The sequence below is a fragment of the Hydra vulgaris genome, chromosome 04 (genome assembly GCF_038396675.1).
Source record: "Hydra vulgaris chromosome 04, alternate assembly HydraT2T_AEP".
Taxonomy (NCBI): domain Eukaryota; kingdom Metazoa; phylum Cnidaria; class Hydrozoa; order Anthoathecata; family Hydridae; genus Hydra; species Hydra vulgaris.
This window is the reverse complement of record NC_088923.1, coordinates 39,537,674-39,560,000: the sequence shown is the minus strand read 5'-3', so window position 1 is coordinate 39,560,000 and position 22,327 is coordinate 39,537,674. Positions and strand designations below refer to the sequence as shown.

At 25.9% G+C, this 22,327-nt stretch overlaps 1 protein-coding gene across 1 annotated transcript in view; it reads right to left on the bottom strand.

Moving 5' to 3' along the window:
• The window catches only part of LOC101239914 (activating signal cointegrator 1 complex subunit 3), an 88,113-nt gene that overhangs the window by 52,760 nt on the left and 13,026 nt on the right, over positions 1-22,327 (bottom strand). The window contains exons 5-6 of the mRNA XM_065796322.1: positions 21,449-21,549; positions 18,343-18,475 (exon numbers count right to left, since the gene is read on the bottom strand). Coding sequence (XP_065652394.1) covers positions 18,343-18,475; positions 21,449-21,549 — 234 coding nt within the window. The remainder of the gene's footprint in view (positions 1-18,342; positions 18,476-21,448; positions 21,550-22,327) is intronic.

Genomic DNA, 22,327 nt, shown 5'->3' with positions numbered 1-22,327 from the left:
AGTACTAGTAGGACCTTGTGATGCAGTGTAACAATGCTGGTGGTGCTTGGTAACATTACTATACTATTCTAATGCTTGACTACTTGCTTTAGTGAACTAGGGCTTGAACAATTTGAGATAGCTGGTTTGATATTGCTTTAAGATAATGAGTTTGGCTTGATTATGAAGTACTCCAGAATAACTAGTTTTGAAATTTGAAAGTTAAAACTATCTATAATTGTTGCTTCTAGTTTAAGATTATTTATTTGGTTTTATATATATATAAAACCAAATAAACAATCTCAAACTAGAAGGTATATATATATATATATATATATATATATATATATATATATATATATATATATATATATATACACATATATATATATATATATATATATATATATATATACATACATACATACATACATACATACATACGTACATACATATATATACATACATACATACATATATATACAAACATACATACATATATATACAAGGTATATATATATATATATATATATATATATATATATATATATATATATATATAGATATATATATATGTATATATATACACTTGATGACAAGTTTGCAGCATGCCAATAAAGAAAAATGCATAGGTTAGATAATGGATAATTGCATAAATTCACACTGCTTAAGAATATTTATTTTAATAAAATTCTTGTGAAAATGGCCTACTATAATTACATGGTCTACTTAATTACATGGCCTACTTAATTACATGGTCTAAAAAAATGGCCTACTATAATTACATCTTGCTTTTCAGAGTGAAAAATTAGAAGGGCAACTTTTCAAAACATAAATATATTGTATAGCATGATTGGCCACACTTACCACAACTAAAACAATTTTTAGAGGGATTTTTGTTTATGGAAGTGTGTATATAATACAAACTTTGTTTGACAAATATGACAAATATGACAAACTTTGTTTGACAAATATGACAAATATGAAAAGTCTGATAAATTAGACACTTTCCTTTGTCTGATGATATTGTTTTTAAAATTTTTTACACCAATGAAATAAAAGAAACTATTTTGTACTTTGCTCATCAATATAAAATTGTAACAACATTGAATAATAAAATATTAAAATTTGTAATGACTTTATTAATTTAAAAATGTACCTCATCTTTTATGTATGTGTGTGTGTGTGTGTGTGTATATATATATATAAGCTTTGGCAGGAATGGCAGGCTATAGCCAGCGCCTGCCTTCACACCCGTGCAAATCAGTTTACACGGGTGAATCAAAGCCAGCGCAAAATATAAATTTTTGGTAAAAATAAAGTTAAATATTTTTATGTTTTAATTTGTTATACTTTAAAAAACTTCTCAAGTGATGTAATTTTGTAAAACAGTTTGTTTTACTAGCTGAAAAACGAAACTATTTCATTCAAGATATGCTAAAAAAATTATGAAAAAAAAAATTATGAAAAATTATTTGAAAGTTCTGATGTAAAAATAAAAAACAAAAATCGTTATTTCAAATAGCTATAACTGTTCTGTATTATTCTGCATTATGTTAAAAGATAAATAATTAGTATGTTAAAAAGCAGGCAAAATATGCATGCGTTGCAAAAGATTTTAACATAATAGTCTGGGTTTTCAGTATTCTTTGGAAATTTGTAAACTTATACAATAAGAACTGTTAGATAATAAAAACAATTTCTTTTATGTATAATCACACATTTTGCTTAATTGATTGATAAACTAGTTTGTCATACTTTAAAGTTGTTTAAAGTAGTGCATATTTCCCTGTATACTTCCCCATTAACTTCCAGGTTTTTTTTTGAAAAAAGTTTATTTTTTATGCTATTATATAACTCGTTATTAAAAATAATATCTCATTTATAATCAACAAACTGCTAATCGATTTTTATAGTATAAATTGAGTGTCTGATATAAAGTTATCAATTAATTCACGTTATCAATCGAAAAACTATTATCTCAACTTTACAAAAATCCAACTATTCAAAGTTTAATTACCAAAGTCTTTTTAAATGATTTGTCACTATCCTACTTGTTAATGAAGCGATTGTAGAAATTTTTATATACGCTGACATTTTCATTCACAAAGAAGAAGAGAAATGAATGAAATTTTATAATAATATAATAAAGATCATTCGCTTTTATAAAGCAACTATATGATGTATAACAGTTTTTATATATTGTTGTTTTATTAGAACAATTAATTATATTTTAACATTTGAATATTGTTTTTTATGTATTATTTAATTAATTACTAAATTATATAATAATAATTTATAACTAATATATAATAAATAATAACTAAATTATATATTAATAATAAAAATTATTAATATTATTATAAATATAATAAATAATAACTAAATTATATATTAATAATAAAAATTAAATATAAAAAATTATTTAAAAAAAAACGCCAGGTTTTTTTTTTTTTGCAAGTTCTTTTTCTGTCTTTTTATCGCTAAAAAAACATTAATTATTAAACATTATTATTAATTATATTAATTATTACAATTAAAACTTTTACTATACCTGGCATGAAGAATAAACAAAATAAAATTTCAGAATAAAAATATTTCATCAAAACAACTGTATATTTATATAAATAAATAAATAAATATATATATATATAAATATATATATATATATATATATATATATATATATATATATATATATTTCTCAAAATAAAATCTCCATAATGTTAACAAGATATAAAAAAAATAATAAACAAAAGCTTAACAATAATGGAAGAATAAACATTAAAAGTATAGGGTCAAATTATTATATTTCAACCAATTTAAAGAAAACTTTGTGGGGCACCATCTCTGATTTTCCTGATTTTTACATATTCTTATGTGCATCATGTAGATAGGTTAAATTTGAAATTTCAGACTTCCAAGTACAACAGTTCGCACAAGTACAAGTACTTCCAAGTTAACAGTTTACAACAAATTATAGCCTTACAAACATGACACAGTGGCCCACCTCGATTTACAAATGGTCAAAACAGACTACATTAGAGCTGTATAACTTTTTTCTCACTTTCATCTAGTGTCTCATTTTTTCTAGAACTATTTTCTGAATAGTTCTCTCTTTTTTTCTTTTTTTCTGGTTTTTATTAACTTGTGTTAAATTAGAAAAAAATTATGACCTCAACTTTGGAAAAAATCATAAATCTGCTAAAATATGCCAAAATGAAACTAACTGTAGCATTATTCTGTTCATCCACAAGTCTTTACAGATAGCTTTTCTGATTAGCTACTACTATCTGCAATAAACGGGCAAAATATAGGCAGCTTGTTGCAATTTAGAACTTAAATATATCTAAAAGCAAAATGTCCACCCGCCTAAAAAGTCCAATTTTCAGCCATTTTAAGATGCTTGTAAATTTTTCTAACACTTTGTTTTGATCTAAGATTAACAGCATATAAGACCATTAGACCTAACTATCTGAAAATGCAAACATTATAAACTTGTCAAATCCACACCAAAAATACCAGCATTTTTAAATTACCCTATTTTTTAATCATCAACGGTTGTATGTGTTGCTAGAAACCAGTGCCCCTCTAATCTGCCAACTGGCCTATGTAAAGCAACTAATTATAAGTCATTTCTTAATAAAAGGAAAGATATGGTTGGTTGTCCTCTCCTTGATCTGGTCTTTTTAGTAGATAGGGGCACAAAAAAAAGGGGGCAGTAACTTTTTAGAGACCTTCATTATGGTTCAAATAAAGGTCTCTAAATTAATTTAGATATTTAGGTGTTAGGTGGATGAACAGAATAATGCTACAGTTGGTTTCATTTTGGCAAATTTTAGCAATTTTATGATTTTTTCCAAAGTTGAGGAGGTCATAATTTCTTTCTAATTTAACACAAGTTAATAAAAACCACTTTTTTAAAGAGAGAACTATTCAGAAAATAGTTCTAGAAAAAATGAGACACTTGTTGAAAGTGAGAAAAAAGTTATACAGCTCTAAAGTAGTCTGTTTTAACCATTTGTAAATCGAGGGGGGCCACTGTGTAATGTTTGTGAGGCTATAATTTCTGAACTGTTGTACTTGGAAGTCAGAAATTTCAAATTTAACCTATCAACATGATGCACATAATAATATGTAAAAATCAGGAAAATCAGAGGTGGTGAGCCACAGGCCATTGGTTGAAATATAATGATTTGACCCTATAATAATTCAGCTGTATGATTTAGCATTATTTCAATTCAGTTCAGCTTAATTGATTATTACTTCAACTAATTCAGCTTCAATCTTTTTCTTTGAAAAGTGAATTACAAATTTTACACCAATAATTTGATGTTTGTTGTATAAGAATGAAGTTGTACAACCATTTAATATAAGTACCCATTTTGCAGCATATCGATCACAAAGAGTTGAGTCTCTTTTAAGCAAAACGGCAGTATCTAATATTGCAAATGCTTTGGCAACATAATGTGTAAGACCAATAGCTGGTAAAATCCTCCACGAAAAAGTTTTTCTAAATATTGGCATTCAATATTTAGATTCAGCTAATAGAAAAGTTTTCCAAACAACACATATGATCTTTTTATTAATCTTTTTAACAACATAACCAGAAATAACTGTAGCAACTTCAAAGCTCTCTGAATCTAAACTGCGTGCTTCAATATCTGGTAAATTTTTTTGCAATTTATCATCAAATTATTTAAGTAAAGATATATTAAAACTCTCTTTTCTAACATCTTCCTACCAGATATTGACTGACTCTTTAAGTAAAGTTTTCACAGCTAATATGTGCTCAGAGGTCTTCTTAACTTTAATGGATCAATTTTCTAGCATGATTGAAACTTGAGATAATTGCCAACCTTCAATCCATTCAGCTAATTTCCTCATAAACAAAGGTTTCATGTCACCCAAAACATTTTTCATATTTTTGGTTACTGTTACTTATTGTCCACCATACATTTATCAACTTTAAAAAGTTTGAGGCGTCAGTCCTATCTGGAAAATAACTTTCAATAACTGCAGAAGTTGTAGGATCAATAATTGTAAGAGCAAGTGGTACACTTTTTTTATTATCTGCTGGATGAAGTGATTTATAAGATAATTTGAAACCTTTTTTTAAATTTGACTAAAGTAATTGGTCTTTATCATATACATCATGAAGTAACTTCCATGACATTTCACCAGCATGTACATCAATAACATCATGAAACTGATCAAAATGAATACAGGGAAAATAAAATGTTTAGAATTTAGCAAACTGTTTCATATGTTTTTAAGAAGATGGACAGCGACAAAAAATAAATATATTATACATCTTTTTTTGTAAGATGAGTAATACTACTAACATGATTGGTATTTTTATATTTTTGCATCAAATGTGAAAAAGCAGAAACAGTAGAACAATTATCAGAAATTACACCACGAACATGAAAACCATTTTCTTGTAGAGATGTAATGCTCTCATCAACATGGTCAACTGGCAATTTACCTTCAATTTTTACTTCTGGCATAAACTTTTTTATCAAAGAAACAATCATGAAGGTCATTACGCCTTTATATAAAATTCCTTTATTATCTACTCCTATCATTCTACAACCTTGATATTGCAATTCTTTCTGCAAATATATTTTATCCATCAGTAGCACAACATCTTTATCAATTTTATCTTGGTTTAATAAACATTTTATAGATTTTAATGGTTCTCCTCCACCTTATTAATTTTTTCTAAAGACTAAATAATTGTAGAGGAAACTGTTATAATAAAAGTTATAAGCCTGCGCTGACGTTTAACAAAGAATAAGAGAGTATCTTAAAAGATTTGATGAAAACTTAGGCCTATCAACTGTTTTTTTGTAATTTATTTCATTGAGTTGATAAATTATTTGATAAACTATTTTCATCAATGTAATTTTTTATATTGGAACAAACATGGGGCAAATATAAGATGATTTAGAGAACAATTAAACATGCATAAATTCATCAACTACCATTGTTTCTGTAAATTCTAAAATACCTAGGTGCTGATTTATTTCTAATATTAAAAATTAGTATTTGCCATTATATATTTTGAGTTGATACCCTTTTCAAGGTTCAAAATATTTAAATCATTTAAATAGCGAATTTCATCTTTTTCTATAAATATGCTGGATTCATCCTGATTATTTAATGGATGATGGACAGACGGTGGCTTACTACCTTTCGATGTAGTTAAATATACTGATGGGGGTATTTTTTCAGTTAAGCAATAAATAGTTGGGATTTAAATCTTAAATTAGTGTTACTCTTTTACCAAATTTTAAATATTTTTCTTCAAAATGTTTAGCACAAATAGCCAAATTTTTACTGGGTTTCCATAACTTTCGATTGATAAATGGTACCCACTATTTAAAAAAAGTCAGGATTATTTTACAGAAATCCGAAAAGTGGATGCTTTTCAGGAATAAAATAAATTGGATTCTCTCTCTTTTTTATCCAGTTTTACAGTAAACTGCAGCACATGTATTAACCATATTATGAATATTTAAATAAACAATTTTAAAAAATGTTTAGGAAAGTCCAAACGTTACCCTTCTAATTTTTCGCTCCAAAAAGCAAGTTATCAGGTAGTATAATTATAGTAGGCCATTGTTATTATATGTTATTATAGGCCATATTGTGATATTGTTAATATTGGTAGATTATTAGATATTACAAAAATATTTTGATAGTGCACTTGAAGCTTAATTTAATCTCGCAGCTTCTTCAACAGCTGTACTGCAAGATCTGAGTATGTGCAACATTTTTATTATTTAAATTTTTAACATGTTTTTAAATTGTTTATTTTCTGTTTGTATTGTTTGCTTATTCTTAAGCAAAGTTTTTTATCTTTGATTATCAATCATAGTTGCTTATTCTCAATTAAATTTGTTGTACCATTACAAGATAATTACAATCCTAAAGCAAATAGGCTATCGACTTAATTAGTAATTAATTTATTAACTATTTTTAGCAGTACTGCCATAACAGAATTGCATGTTTTCTATTACACAGAATAAACAGTTAGTAAAAAAGAATGGCCACAGCTGCTGGTCCGCCATATATAAAGACTCGCAGAGAAACTGAAATATATTTTATAGGACATCCAATTAAAAAATTTTGTGGAATAAAGCTTTCTTCGAAAGATGATATACTTCGAAGATTTTTACATATTATTTGAACACAGAAAAAGTCTACAAAGGAAGCCTCGAAACGGGTTATTAACTAAATTATGGAATATTAGGCTATGATCAAAATTTCGACGATGGCAGGTTATAATATATTTATAAAAATTGGAGAACGAATATTTAAAATGGTAATCTCTTTAGAAAGGCAGCTCTCAAAGATTAAACTGTTAGATTGAAAAAGAAAGAAAATTCAAAGACCAATTGGATAACCTTTTAGAGATACCTCATGCTTATGTTCTTGAAATGATTTTTAATGGCACAGAGAGAGAATGATAGACGGGCTTTATGGTGGCAGAAGACAAAAAAAAGGCAATACAAGAAGCAGGCAAACAACAGAAGAAAATTAAGTTAAATCATCAATGAAAAAAAAACAGAAAAAAGAAAGCAAAATATTATCTGCGACTGTAGAATTAGCATCATCACGCAGTAGTAGCAGCAGTGAAGATTAAGAATTAGCAGATCTAGTCAAAGTAGTACAAATAGACAACTACAATTCTTCACAACAGCAGTGAAGAAGATGAAGAAATTGCAGATTCAGTCGAACTCAAAGTAGTACAAATAGAACACTGCAGTGCAAACAAAAGAAAGAAAACTATCATTACTCAAGATGTAGCTGCTACACTTGATCGAGCTCAAGTGAGTGATTGAAAAGCAGTCTATATCCTATCAGCAACAGCATCAAGTTCCAAGCATAACAAAAAAATAAATAGCACTAGAAATCAAAGAAAGTTTCAACCTAGATATTCCAATAATGGATCACTGGGATGGGAAAATTTTACAAGGTTGACAGAAACTGATAAAGTTGATATTTTGCTTGCCGACATCATATTATGGAAATCGTTGCAGAAAAAGTTTTTGTTGTTTGTGCCATGCCTTTCACTGGCCCAGACATTTCACTGTTCAAGAGATTCAAACAAAATGTTAATCAAACCCATTTTGAAGTCATGGATGATGCTGTCAAGGTAACTGATTGTAATGAATTCATTTCATTTTGTCAGTGTCAACTACATAAATCAGCCGAGAGATGACTATCCGGAGTTGTTGAAACTAACAATAATTTACCTTAGCAGTACTCAATTTTGCAATTTTTGCAATCTGGAGCACTCCATTATGCAAGGTGGATGGCTTGTGTAATATATGTAATCAAGATAAGGCTATTTTGAAATCAATTTTGTATGTCCAAACCAAAGCAGAATGGCATCATGCAATATTCAGCATTTGCAGTCATTATTTACATGCATTCCTGGGTCACAGCTTCTTTGGCTGGAGTGCAGCCTTCAAGAAGGATTATAAGAACGCCCAACGTTTCATTGAGTCATTAAAAGCGGTGAATGATAGTGAAGAGGAAGTAGTTGCACTGATACAGAATTTAAATAGCATCCTCACTAAGGATGAAGACCAAAAGCAAATTTTGCTACAGGTATTAGAAAAACATCAGCAAAAATGCTCCAAATGCTTTAAAAAAGACAGTAGTGAGGAAACTGTAAACAATATGAACCGCCAAACACAATTTTATCAAATTTGATATTATATTAATCTATCTTAATTTTGGCTTTTGTTTTAGAATCCAAATCTTGTGTTTTCGTTGTTAGCATAAAAATAATGTTAAATTAACATTTACAATTACATTGTATTTACATTCATTATTGCAAAGTAAATTAAATTGATTATATAAATTCAGATATAACAAAATATCCTAAAAAGCTGATAATATATATATATATATATATATATATATATATATATATATATATATATATATATATATTATATATATATGTATATGTATATATGCATATATATATATATATATATACATATATATATATATATATATGTATATTTTATATATATATTATATATATTTATATATTATATATATATTATATATTATATATATATATATATATATATATATATATATATACATATGTATATATATATATATATATATACATATATATATATATATATATATACATATGTATATATATATATATATATATATATATATACATATATATATATATATATATATATATAAATATATATATATATATATATATATATATATATATATATATATATATATATATATATATATATATACATATATCAGGGCTTATTCAAGGAAAAAAATTTGGGCGGCGCACAGTGACTCACAATAACTTAAAAGCGGCAAAAATTACCTAACTATTAACAACATGTACATTAAGCTTATACTATACATCAAAATTGAGGTTGTTAGGGTCAAGGAACTCAAATTAGTAACTTAAAATTATTTTCACATGCACTAAATACCCGTACAACACGCATGTACGCGTAAAAACTTGCTTTTAAGGACTTTAATATTTGTAAATACTATTTTTAGTAAAAAATTTAGCTTCCTTGACACAAAATATAATATTATTTTATTATTAGACAAACCGTCACGCGCGTGAAGCTGCATAATGCGCACAGACGCGTAACCAAGTGCATTATGAGTCATTAACACAAAAAAAAAATACACAATTCATTATGCAAAAATAAAAGAGTTATAATATTAAAATCTTTTCTTAATTTAAATTACTAACAAGTTCAATACTTCTGGAGGCAAAGTTCTTCCTTGATAACTCCTGTGTTTTACAAATGAAATGCTTGAGACGGATCCAATCTAATCAAAAGGTTATGCTTCAATCTAATCAAAATTTTATATATATGATCTTTAAAGTTTTAATTCTCGATATTTTTGTTGTGTGATGCAACCTTACATTTCGGATTTGCTTGTTTAGACTTTCCTGAGCTTCCTCAGAATATTGGACAATCGGCCAATCAAATTGCTTTGAAATGGAACAACCATGTATCAGAATTTTGTGAACACTGGGTGGCATTATATAACAACCATATTTATTAACTATAATTTTAGCTGCATCAGTACAGTAAACTTCAAATTGATTACTATCGATATGGTACCCAGAGGATATTGTAATAAGGACAATGTGCATTCTCTTTACAACTTCTATATCAACCCCTGTTATTTCAGAGAAAATTGCAGAGTTTTCAAATGCTCTTCTTGAAGTATTTCCATCATTGCTATTACCAAAGCCTACTTTGGGCTGTTCAACAATGAGACTGAACTTTTCTCTAAACTTTGATTTAATAAAATTCTTCACTAAAATTGAACATGGAACAACGTGGAACTTTTTTTGGCCTGCACTTATGTTCAAACTTGTGTGTAAAAATTTTAATTTTTAAAAGAAAAATTAAAAAAACTTGTTTTTTAAATCTAAAGAAAAAAAATAAAATTAATTTCAAGGCACTTGTTACTTTAGGCACTTGTTACTTTAACAAAAATAATAATAAAGTTTTGTATGGAGGTGGAAAACAAGGTTGCTTACAAGACAACCATACCTTAAGTTTTCATAATTTTATGGTGTATAAACTTAACTTTTTACACATATATCCCTTTAAAATGACACAATAATATCTATGAAAATATTTAAAGTTGATTTTGGATCAAAAAGTAGTTTACTTTAACATTTTAAGTCTAAAAACGATAAAACTTTAACTTTTTTTTTCGTACTTTTTGCCATTTTTAGGTTATTCTGGGTCACTGTGAGGCAGTACTACCTCGTTCTGGCAAACTTTAGCGGAAAATTGGCATTTTTTTCACACAAAAAACAATATTTGCCGTAAAAATAAAATAAAAATATATATATATACATATATATATATATATATATATATATATATATATATATATATATATATATATATATATATATATATATATATACATATATATATATATATATATATATATATATATATATATATATATATATATATATATATATATATATATATATATATATATATATATATATATTAGAACATTTTGAAATTGTATATAAAAAAAAAAAAAAATTTTTGAACTTTATTTGGGTTACCCTTTCTTTTGATGTGGTTTGTGGTCAGGAAAATTAGTTTAAAATTGCATACTTAAATAATGTGTTTTAAGGACAGCTCAATTGACTTTACTTTTTAACAGGTCTCTATTATTTTGAAAAGTATGTCATGTTGGGTCTTAAAAGTAGCAAAATTATATAAAAGTTTCAAAAAAAAATGATAATTTCATACTTCAATTATTATTTTAGATTTAATTGCACAAAAACTATGGTTTTTTAACTAGAAATAAAAAAAGTACATTTTTACAAGTTTTTAATAAAAAATTTTTAACTTATTTTTTATAAAACAATTATTATTTTTGAAATTTATATATTATTTTGCTTCTTTTGAGTACCAGATTGACCTACTTTTAAGGAACTTTTTTTTTTAATTTTAGGAACCCAATGAAAAGTAAACTTAATTGAGCTGTTACTAATTATTGGAAAATTGCTTTGAAACTTTAATGATTTACTTTTTTTTCATCAATTAACAACATTTAAACATCTAGCCACTTAATTATTAAAAAATGTTCTTTTTGAACTGGTCTACTGGTCTATATATATATCTATATATATACATGTATATACATATATATATATATACATATATATATATATATATATATATATATATATATATATATATATATATATATATATATATATATATATATATATAAACAGGGCTCGAAATAACAAACTTTTTTGTTCCGGTCAATTTGTCCGATAAATACTCAAGTTTGATGGACATGTCTGATAAAAATTAAAGAAGTGCGATCGAGCACCATTACTGACCATTAGGCAGGTCCGTTTTTAGGGGTTGGAAAAATTACAACTTTGCCAACTTATTTTCCCATTCTATGTTGTCATAAAAGACTTTTCCTAAAAAAATTTTAAAAAATTTTTAAATTTCCTGACCTCCCTAGGGGTTTGAATATTTTATATTTAGTACATTTTTAGGGAATTCTTTTTTTTTTAATTTGCTCTGCCAGACCTTTGGGGAGTTATAACCACAGCGCGCAATAATAAATTTTATGAAAATGCGCTGCGTTTGTAACTTTAAATTTAAAATGGCAATATCAACACGTTTAAATATTGAAGTATATTTATCAGGACAAACCCACGAAATTGATTGCAGAACATTGCCTACAAAGGCGACGTTTTAAGATATTTTTATCACTGCTGCAGATTACTAAATTTCAAAAAAAAAATAATAATAATAAAAAACATACCGAAATTATTTCCTGCCCTCTAGATATAAATCATGAGCTGTTTTGTAATGATAAAATATGTCAGCACAAATGTGTTGTTTCTGCTCTTAGAAAACCGTGGCTTATGGGTGGTATACCACACATTAGTTGCAGAAGTATTAGGTAACTGTTGATTTAAATAATGTTCATAGTTAATTACATAATTATTGATATAAAAATTTAAGCTAAATGACAAATAAAAATTTATTAAATTATTTTAGGGAAAATGTTTCCAATTAATATATCATCACAAGAAACTGGTATCATATCGTTCAAAAAAAACGGAAACACAAAAGCTGTATGAAAATAATTTTTTGGCATTTGAAAAAGAATTGTTTGACATAGGGCACCCAAAACTTTATGAAATAATTGAAAAAGATAGAATTCAATCAAAAGATGTAAAAGAATACGATACCAAAAAACTGCAAGAACAATGATAATTGATAAAATAGACAAAAAATATCAAAAAGTTTATTCCAACAGAGAGTTTCGCAAAAGGAAAGCCAAGGAGTTTGAGCAAAAGGAGGAATCTGCCACAAAAAAACTCAAAGTTAAAACAATTTTCGTCAAATAGCAATTGTATTAATGGAAATCAAGAGTTATCTTTGTTAGAAAATTTTGATAATGAAGAATTTCAATATAATAACTATGATGAAATTGAAAAACAATCAACTAACATAAAACGAAATAAAGTGACAGTAACAGTAGATATTGATGAACTTATTAAAAAAACTTCAATATTTTGTGGGCGTTTTGGAATTTCTGTTGGAGTACAGACAAGATTATTAGCATTATTTTTAAGATGTGGAAATATCAATCTTAATGAAGTAAAACTTTCAAAGACAAACGTAGAAAAAATAAGAAAAGACTTATATTTAAGTGATTCAGAATTAATTAAGGAAAAAATAAAATAAAAATGTAAAAATAGTAATTTAATTTTGCACATTGATACAAAAAAATTTACAGCTTTAAATGAAGACTATATTTCTGGAGTAAACGAACGCCTTGCTATTGTTGTTATAAGTCCAGACTGGGATTTAAATACAAATGGAAAACAACAGGATGAGCTGCTAGGCATAGTTGAATGTCAATCCGAAAAAGGATATGATCAAGCATTGGCATGTTTTAATGTTATAAAAAAGTTAGGAATTGAAGGCTTTATAATTGGAATTTGTGCTGATACAACAGCATGTAACACTAGTTATAATAATGGTTGTATAAGTATTTTAGAAGAACTTTTAAATCAACCTCTGCTAAGGCTTCTTTGTAGAAAACATTCTCAAGAACAACATATTTTACATGCAATAAATGCAATCACTAAAATAGAAAGCGAAGGCTTCATCTGTGTCAATATGTTATTGTTTTTCTGGAAGGAAGGTAGGCAATTCCTGGATTTATTATACACAAACCAGCTGCTGAACATGAAGCTAGATTTATGGCAGACGCTTTATACATTTTGGCAATGAAACTTACTCAACCAATCATAAAGTTTTTAATCCTAGAGGAAGAAACAGTATTTTCAAAGGCTTCGATGTATGTAGCTTCAGTTCATGCAAAAAACTTTCTTCAATCAAGTCAAATTGCTTCTGCTGCTCATAATGATTTGTGTATGGTTAAAGAGATGATAAAAATGAAAGATTTTGATGCTGATGTTCCTCAAGCTTTTATTTTAATCTTAGACACAGTTATTATCTTTTTGAAGAAACAGTTGTCTTTTGTTTATTTGATAAAAGTCTTGACAATAAAGTTAAAAAAAAAGTTGCTCAGCAGTTGTTAAAATCAAATAAACCTGAAATCTTTAAACTTAAAAAGTTTAAGCCTGTAGAAATAAATGAAAATTCAGAACTTAATGATTACGTAGGTCAAAATTCATGGCTGTTATTTAAAATAGTTCCTTATTTATCAAAGTGGTTAGAAAGTCCACCTAATTTGTGGACTGTAGATTCTGATTATAAAAAAATGCAAAGGTTTATAAAGAGATTAGTCTGTGTCAATGACTGTGGTGAAAGAGCTATTAAATTGGTAAAAGACTATTGATTCAACAATTAAAGAGGAAAAGTTATTTTACTGGTTTTGAAGGAACACAGAGTTAATTTTCCATTTTATAAGTGTAATTGGTCCAAAGAAATTCTTAATAAATTGTAAGAAAAGTTTAACTTTTTATAAGAAAAATTTTTTATGTATATTATTTATAAAACGTGTTTGTAAAACCTTTAGTTAAAGTCTTTTACATTTTTAACAGTTTACTTTTATTTTTTTATCTTTATTAAGTACAATATTTGGATTCCTTATTTAACAAACTTCTTAAATGCAAATTTTATTAAGTTTTTTAATGAATATTTAGGAGTATTTAGATAAATATACAATTAAAAACATAGTAAAAACCAAGTCTTTAAAAGAAACCAAGTTATATTTCAAAATGTGTTATCTCGAGAAATTTTAAATATTTTGAGCTCAAATTTTATACGAACCTACCTAACAGTAGAGTCAGCTCACACAAAAAAAATTTATTAGTTTTGTTGGTCCTTGATCCAATTAACATAGCAATTTAACAAATATTTGGTCAAAAATGACTTTTTTAAAAATATTCAAACCCTCAGGGAGGTCAGGAAAATTGAAATACTTTTATAACTTTTTTTGGAATTGTCTTGTATATCAATGTAGAATGGGAAAATAAAGTGCGAAAGTTACAGTTTTTCCGACACCTAAAAACGAATCTGCCTACTGACCATGCATAAAATATTTTGTTTTTACAACTTGACCACGCAATTTGTTTTGACAGCTCTAGATGTTTTAAAATGCACTGAAAAAAAAAAAAAATTTAAGATAAATTATCTAACGAAAAGAAAACCTTGAAGAAAAAGAAAAAACTAAGCTCAAAAAACTATAATTTAAAAAGGAAAATATATTTATATTAAATTTTTAAAAAAATTAACACACTATGCAAAATGCTTTGTAAATTATTAAATAAGTAAATTTTTATGTAAATATATTAAATTACATAAATTATGTAAATATATTAAATTACATAAATTATGTAATTATTAAATACATAACTAAATATATAATAAAAATGTATAATAAAAATACAAAATTGTTAAACACATAAGTTACTATGTAAATATATTAAATAAACTATTAAGCTTACTTATTACTTTATTAAATAAAGTAACAAATTAATTAAGTTTACAATAAACCCATTTTATTTAAATTATTGAAGAATATTATACGCAATTACATTTATATAAATATGTATTTTTTAATAAATCTTTTCAAACTTTTTCTAGGATTAATTGTATGAAGACTTTTAATAGCGAAAATTTTTAGAGCGAAAACAAACGTTACGTAATGACTCAAATTTAAAAGTGTAATAAAAAGTACTGGTTTCTATAAGCATTAAAATAACTATCATGTAAAAATTTTTATAACATAAGTTTTATAACATAAAAAAGGGGTTTTAAAAGCTAAAATATTTATTTGAAATTTATAAAAACCATTGGACAAAAAATAAATACTAAACTGTAAATTTAAATAATTAGCTAATTGCAACATTTTAATATAGATGATAAAAACCGAGCTACTTAATCCAAAAAAAAATGTAATGCTTTGGCATCTTTTAAAAATGAATTAACTCCAAAAAATCACGTATTTTATTAACGTAGTCATGTGTTTAACTTTAATTTTTGATTTGTATAAAAAATAAAGTTTATATACAATACTGAATTTATTAATAATTTTGGAACAACTAAAATGATTAGAAAATAAATGCACATAAAATATGGTTCAGACAAAATGACAATAGATGTCGTTTTTTACTGGACAATGTCGGATGTTCAGCGCTTATTTTGAGCCCTGTATATATATGTATATATATATATATATATATATATATATATATATATATATATATATATATATATATATATATATATATATATATATATATATATATATATATATATATATATATATATATATATACATATATATATACTTCATAACTTTTCACAAACTTTTATAAATAAGCTGGAATTTTTACCTAATGTGTTCTATATTATTTTAATTTAAACTACAAACCAAAAAAGTTGAAAAATTAAATGATTAATTAACATTTAATTGTTTTTTTGAAAAAGTTTCCGCGCAAAAGTTTTGAAACAACTGAATTCAATTATATTTATTTCAAAAGAGCTAAAACTTTTACTAAAATTCACAAAATAACAACTTTTTAACAACAAATAGTTTTAATAAAACACTTAGTATTTGGTGGTATATCCATTTGCCTTTAAAACAGCAACAAGACATTGAACCTACTATTTTAATGAGTATATTCTGAGGAATATTATACCAACATTCCTTAATCAATGCAAATAAATGGTCTTTGTTGGTTGTTTTTCTACTAACTAGTTGCCAGTCGATGTACTCCCAAAGATGCTCACTAGGGTTCAGATCTGAGCTCTGTGAAAGCCATTCAAGAACTTTAATTTTTTGTGATTAAAAATATTCCTAAACAGATTTGGTACAATGCTTTGAATCATTATCTTGTTGTAAGATCCATTTGCGAGTCATTTTATGCTTTGCATGTGACAGAATAACATTCTTTAGGATGTCTAAACAAAATCTCTGGTCCATAATACCTTCTATGTGATGAATGGGACCCACATTATCACAACTAAAACATCCCCAAATTATAACATTTCCTCCTCCATGTTTAACAGTCGGTAACTGATATTTTGGATTAAATCTCCTATTTATTCCTATTATATTAATTATTTGGGATTAAATCTCCTATATCTTCCTATTAATTAAATTTTGGATTAAATCTCCTACTGGGCGCGAAAAAATATACCTAATTGCATCACTACTGAACAGCATAAACTTTGATTCATCAGAAAAAAGGACTTTTGACCAGTCTTTAACTAACTAATATGATCTTTTGCAAATTTTATTCTTTTTTTACAATTTCTTGCAAATATTAGCAGTTTCTTAACTGGACGACGGCCATACAGATTATATTGTTGTAATCAAAGTTTAGTTGTATCGACGCTACAGTTTGTGCCATGAAACTGATGCATAAATGAATTGAGTTCAACAGCAGTCTTGCGAGGATTGCTTTCAATAGTTTGGCGCAGATGAAAACTTTTCATAATGTGACTTATTCCTGGTTTAGAAACATTGAAAAGTTCAGAAATGTGCCTGTAAGTCATTTTATTTTCCACAGCTTTTATAATTAATTCCTTTATTTCCTTTGAAACTTATTGCTAAGTAATTGAATTATAAAATCTTACAAATATTTTGGCAATTAGTTATACTTCACTGACTTTAAAATATCTCAAAGTAATTAAATTATTAAATTTCACAAATATTATGGCCTTAAATTTTGCTTTTGTTTACAAAAACATAATTTATGGCAGGGTATGATACTGTTTCTAAATAAAACTGTTATCAAAGAAATAATTAAATGTTAATGAACTGTTCAATTTTACAACTTTTGAGGTTTGTATTTAAAATTAAAATATTATAGAGCACATTTGGTAAAAATTTCAGCTTATTTATGAAAGTTTGCAAAAAGTTATGAAGTAAAAACTGAAAAAAAGTTGGTGTTTCTAAACTTTTGCACGCTACTGTATATATATATATATATATATATATATATATATATATATATATATATATATATATATATATATATATATATATATATATATATATATATATATATATATATATATATATATATATATATATATATATATATATATATATATATATATATATATATATATATATATATATATATATATATATATATATATATATATATACTAAAGATGAAGTTAACTTATATTACATATATTTTATATTATATTCAATATTAAATAAATATTTAATTTATTTAAATGATTCAAATTTATTTATTCAAACTTATTTTTATAATTAATAGTTGTTGATAATCAAAAACTAACATTAGAATTTTGAAAAAATCACCTTTGATCCGCCTACAAAAGAAGATGTGTGTTTTTTAATTGCAAACTCATCAAATACAAATGGATATTGTTGAGAGGAGGTTGTGGTATCTCGTTTGAACAAAGGTTGCGATTGGATATTTTGAAGTTCATTGCTATAATAAAACTAATTATTATAAATATACTTATTATTGTTATATTTATAATGAATTTTTATTGAATTTTATAAATTTAAAAAAAAAATAATTTTTAATGCATAAAATTCAACTTCAACCTTTTTTTATATAATACAAGCTTTGATTAAATTATTCTCGATTATAAATAATAATACAAGTTATATAGAAATGCATTAGTTTCATTAAAAGTTAACTTTTCTTGTAATACAAAAATCAAACCCCGCCACATTCCTTACAGTGCAGCTGTTGCTCCTCGTGAAAGCTGTTTTTTTGTCAAAGATTCATGTTTCAGAGTAAAGGATTGAGAAAGTTGTATAACAATTAAAAGAGAAAAAAAAAGAAAAAAGAAAAAGAACTTCATTAAAAAAAAATCAAAAAAAAAATACATTGAAAAAAATTGTCTTTTTTTTTTTAAATAGATAATATAGACAATTCTCCAACAATATGCATTTATTGTTTAAGAGGAATTTAGTTAAAAAAAATAAGCAGAATATATTAAAACAACTATAATCATCATCATCATCCTCCTCATCATCATCATCCATTTTTTAAATTAGTTAAATATTTAACACCATTTTTACAACGAAAGTAAAAGATTATAACTAAATCATTATAATAGGATCTGTGAATATGGATTTTTTAAATTAGTTAAATATTTAACACCATTTTTACAACGAAAGTAAAAGATTATAACTAAATCATTATAATAGGATCTGTGAATATGGAACCATGTTCACTGCCATTTACATTATTTATAGACTGCACCCCTTTTAATTAAAATCTTTCTCTGAAATCTATTGTGATAGCCTTTAGTGCAAACCGCATCAAACTATTATTGCTGCATATGTATAACAAAACAATTATTAAATGTATGCAATTGCTTCCATATGGTTAACCATATGGAAGCAGTTGCATACATTTAAAATAAAATACAATAAAAGAACAAAATATTTTTTCTTATAACTGGAACAGTTCTTGGTAACTTAAAAGTTTAAAAAAATTTGATAAAAGATTTTTTGAGTTCTTGTGAGAAAACTTTGATCAAATTGAAAATTTGATAAAAGATTTTCTCATATGAGTTTTTTTAACTCATATGAGTTTTGTTTTAAAATTTTAAGTGCCTAGTAAACCTGTAATAGCTGGGAGTAGAAATTATTTGTAATTGTTAGCAATGAAGTTCATATAAAATACCTTCTAACATTATGCATGCATAATATCAAATATCAAGACAAACAAAGCCAAAATCTAATTTCGTCACCATTGCATTTATTAAACAAGTGAAATGGAAAACAAACTGTTATTGATTCAGTGGGATCATTTATTTTAAAAGGCTTTCAAAGAATACTTTTTGTGTTATAATATTTACTGTGGGTATATTTTAAAGTATTTGACTTATCAAAATATGGAATGTAGGGTTTGTAATGAAAACATCAATTCGTCAATAAGAATATCAAAAAAGTACCTAAAACTTATCTGGTCAGATTTTGTTATTCATTTATCTGGTATCTGGCCAGATATTTTAAAAATACTATCTGGGACATCCCTAGTGTATTTTACAAAATTGCACACAATGTTCTTATTATGTTCATATTAACCATTGCCATGCTTAATACAGAAAAAAAACAATAAAATAACTAGTTAACAAGAGGTTTAGAGTTTGAAAAAAATAATAAAGTAAAAAGTTATTCACCTGTGTAAAAGCTTTGCTTGAACTTTAAAGTAATCAAAACATTATAATGTTCTACAAACAATAAACTAGTGAAATCTTTTTTGAACCAATAGTGTGTCAATAAAGTGTAGTAAAATACTGGTAAACATTTTAAAATAAAATTTGTGGCCTATTGTTTTTATCCATTAAATCTTACCTCTAGTAAAATTGACCAGACCTACTTGATACTTGTGAGACTAACTTAAATTTAGCTGTTTCATCTTTAGATCTGTGGATAGCACATTAAGATCCAAAGATGAAACAGCTAAATTTAAACAAAAACTCCAATAGCCACATACCTGGTCTGAACATAAATGTACTTATGCTATTTCTCATTAGTGAGAATTCAATAGTCTAAGTGCTCCAGTATACTCATTACTCTAGTAAACTCAGTAAAAAAAATAAAAAATAGATAAGAGTATTGATAAAAATTGTCACATATATATCCCTTAGAACAGAGAGCGAATCTAAATGGTGACCTTTCTTCTGTGACAGCTTAGAACTCGCAGGTAATTTTTAGCACAATGTTTGCTGCTAGTAATTATTGCAATAATTTTGATATTACTCTATGTTGTTGCTTGGCAACACTCTTGATGAGTTCTCGACCTTATATCGCATGGAATAACCTTTTTCTACTGTGCTCTTAAAAAAACCATGTTTCTAATCTATTGTAAAATTAGAATCTGCTGATGTTGCTCCTTTTTATTGGGCTAACCATTTTCATGCTTCTGATTCTATTATCCATCATATCTTTTTGTCATATCTTCTGACAACAGCCTTTCTCTTTTAAACATTTTATGAAAATCTGTTGTAAATATAGTCAGACATAGCAACCATGCTTAAGCCTCTGCCAAACTGCCATAAAGTTTTTAAATCTATTTATCACAATTTACAGGTAATCATTTACTTGCTCTTTAACTATTTTCTTTTTTTGTTAGAATTGTGAAAAACATGTAATAAGGCCTCCTACTAGTAGTAGGAGGCCTTGTTACAAGTTTTTACATGCATATGGAAAAATTATTAGCTTTTTATCAATGTTGAAAATAAGAATTTTTACATCATGTTAACAATGAGAATTTTTACATCTAACTAAAATGTTTATTTGTTCTTCATAAAATTATATTTCATTAAAAATAGAGAAGGCAAAGTCTAATTAATTTGTTTTTTGACAATTTTAGTATGGATTCAATCCCAGCGCACAATGGAAACTTGTAAATAAAAATCTAATTAAGATTAATGGATACCAATTTTGGTTATATATCTCCTTGTATAACTCTGGATCTTTTCGCAGCAATTTCCTCTCTTCTTTATGCATTTTTTTCACAAAATCTTTTTCAAGTTCACTCTAAATTTATTCAATAAAGTTAATCAAAAATTAAAAAAAAAAACACCACAACCTATTATTTAGAAATAAACAAAAATAAAAAAAATCTCACGCATATATATAAAAATATGCATATATATAAATAAAAACAAATACGCGTATATATAAATAAAAATTTCATGCTAATTGTCATGCCCCAAACCCTAAGTTTGTCTCATGCTAATTGTCATGCCCCAAACCCTCAGTATTATGTATGAATAATTTTTTAAAAAGCAAAGTCAACAGATTTTGTGTGTGTTTTTAATGTTACATTTGTTCCAAATATATGAAACTGATAGAATTATCCAGCCCAGTGGAATTTGGTCAAATAGAAAAATGAGGTTGGCAATTTATTTCCAACCTTAAACTGTTAGAGGTCGGCATCAGGCAGCAAAAAAACTTGATACGAAGGTTTTATCATAAAACATAGAAACAAGGTCGGCGATTTTTTGCCAACCTTTAACACTTTTAGGTTGGCAGCTAGTTTGGCAATGCCAAATGCCAACCCTAATTCTGAAGACTGATTATCTGAGAAGGCTGTTGTGCATACATTTATTTAGCATTTGGTTTTAGGAAGATATTACATGTGAAAAAAATGAAGAATAATGCAAGAAAAGATTGCTGCCCTATCCCAAACCCTCAGTTAATGTAACACCACTATATTAAGGTGCCCTAAAATGCACACAATTTTTCTTTATTTTTAATAGCTAAGTTTTAGTGTCTCATCCTCTGATATATGCTTCTTAGGTACAATAATTAA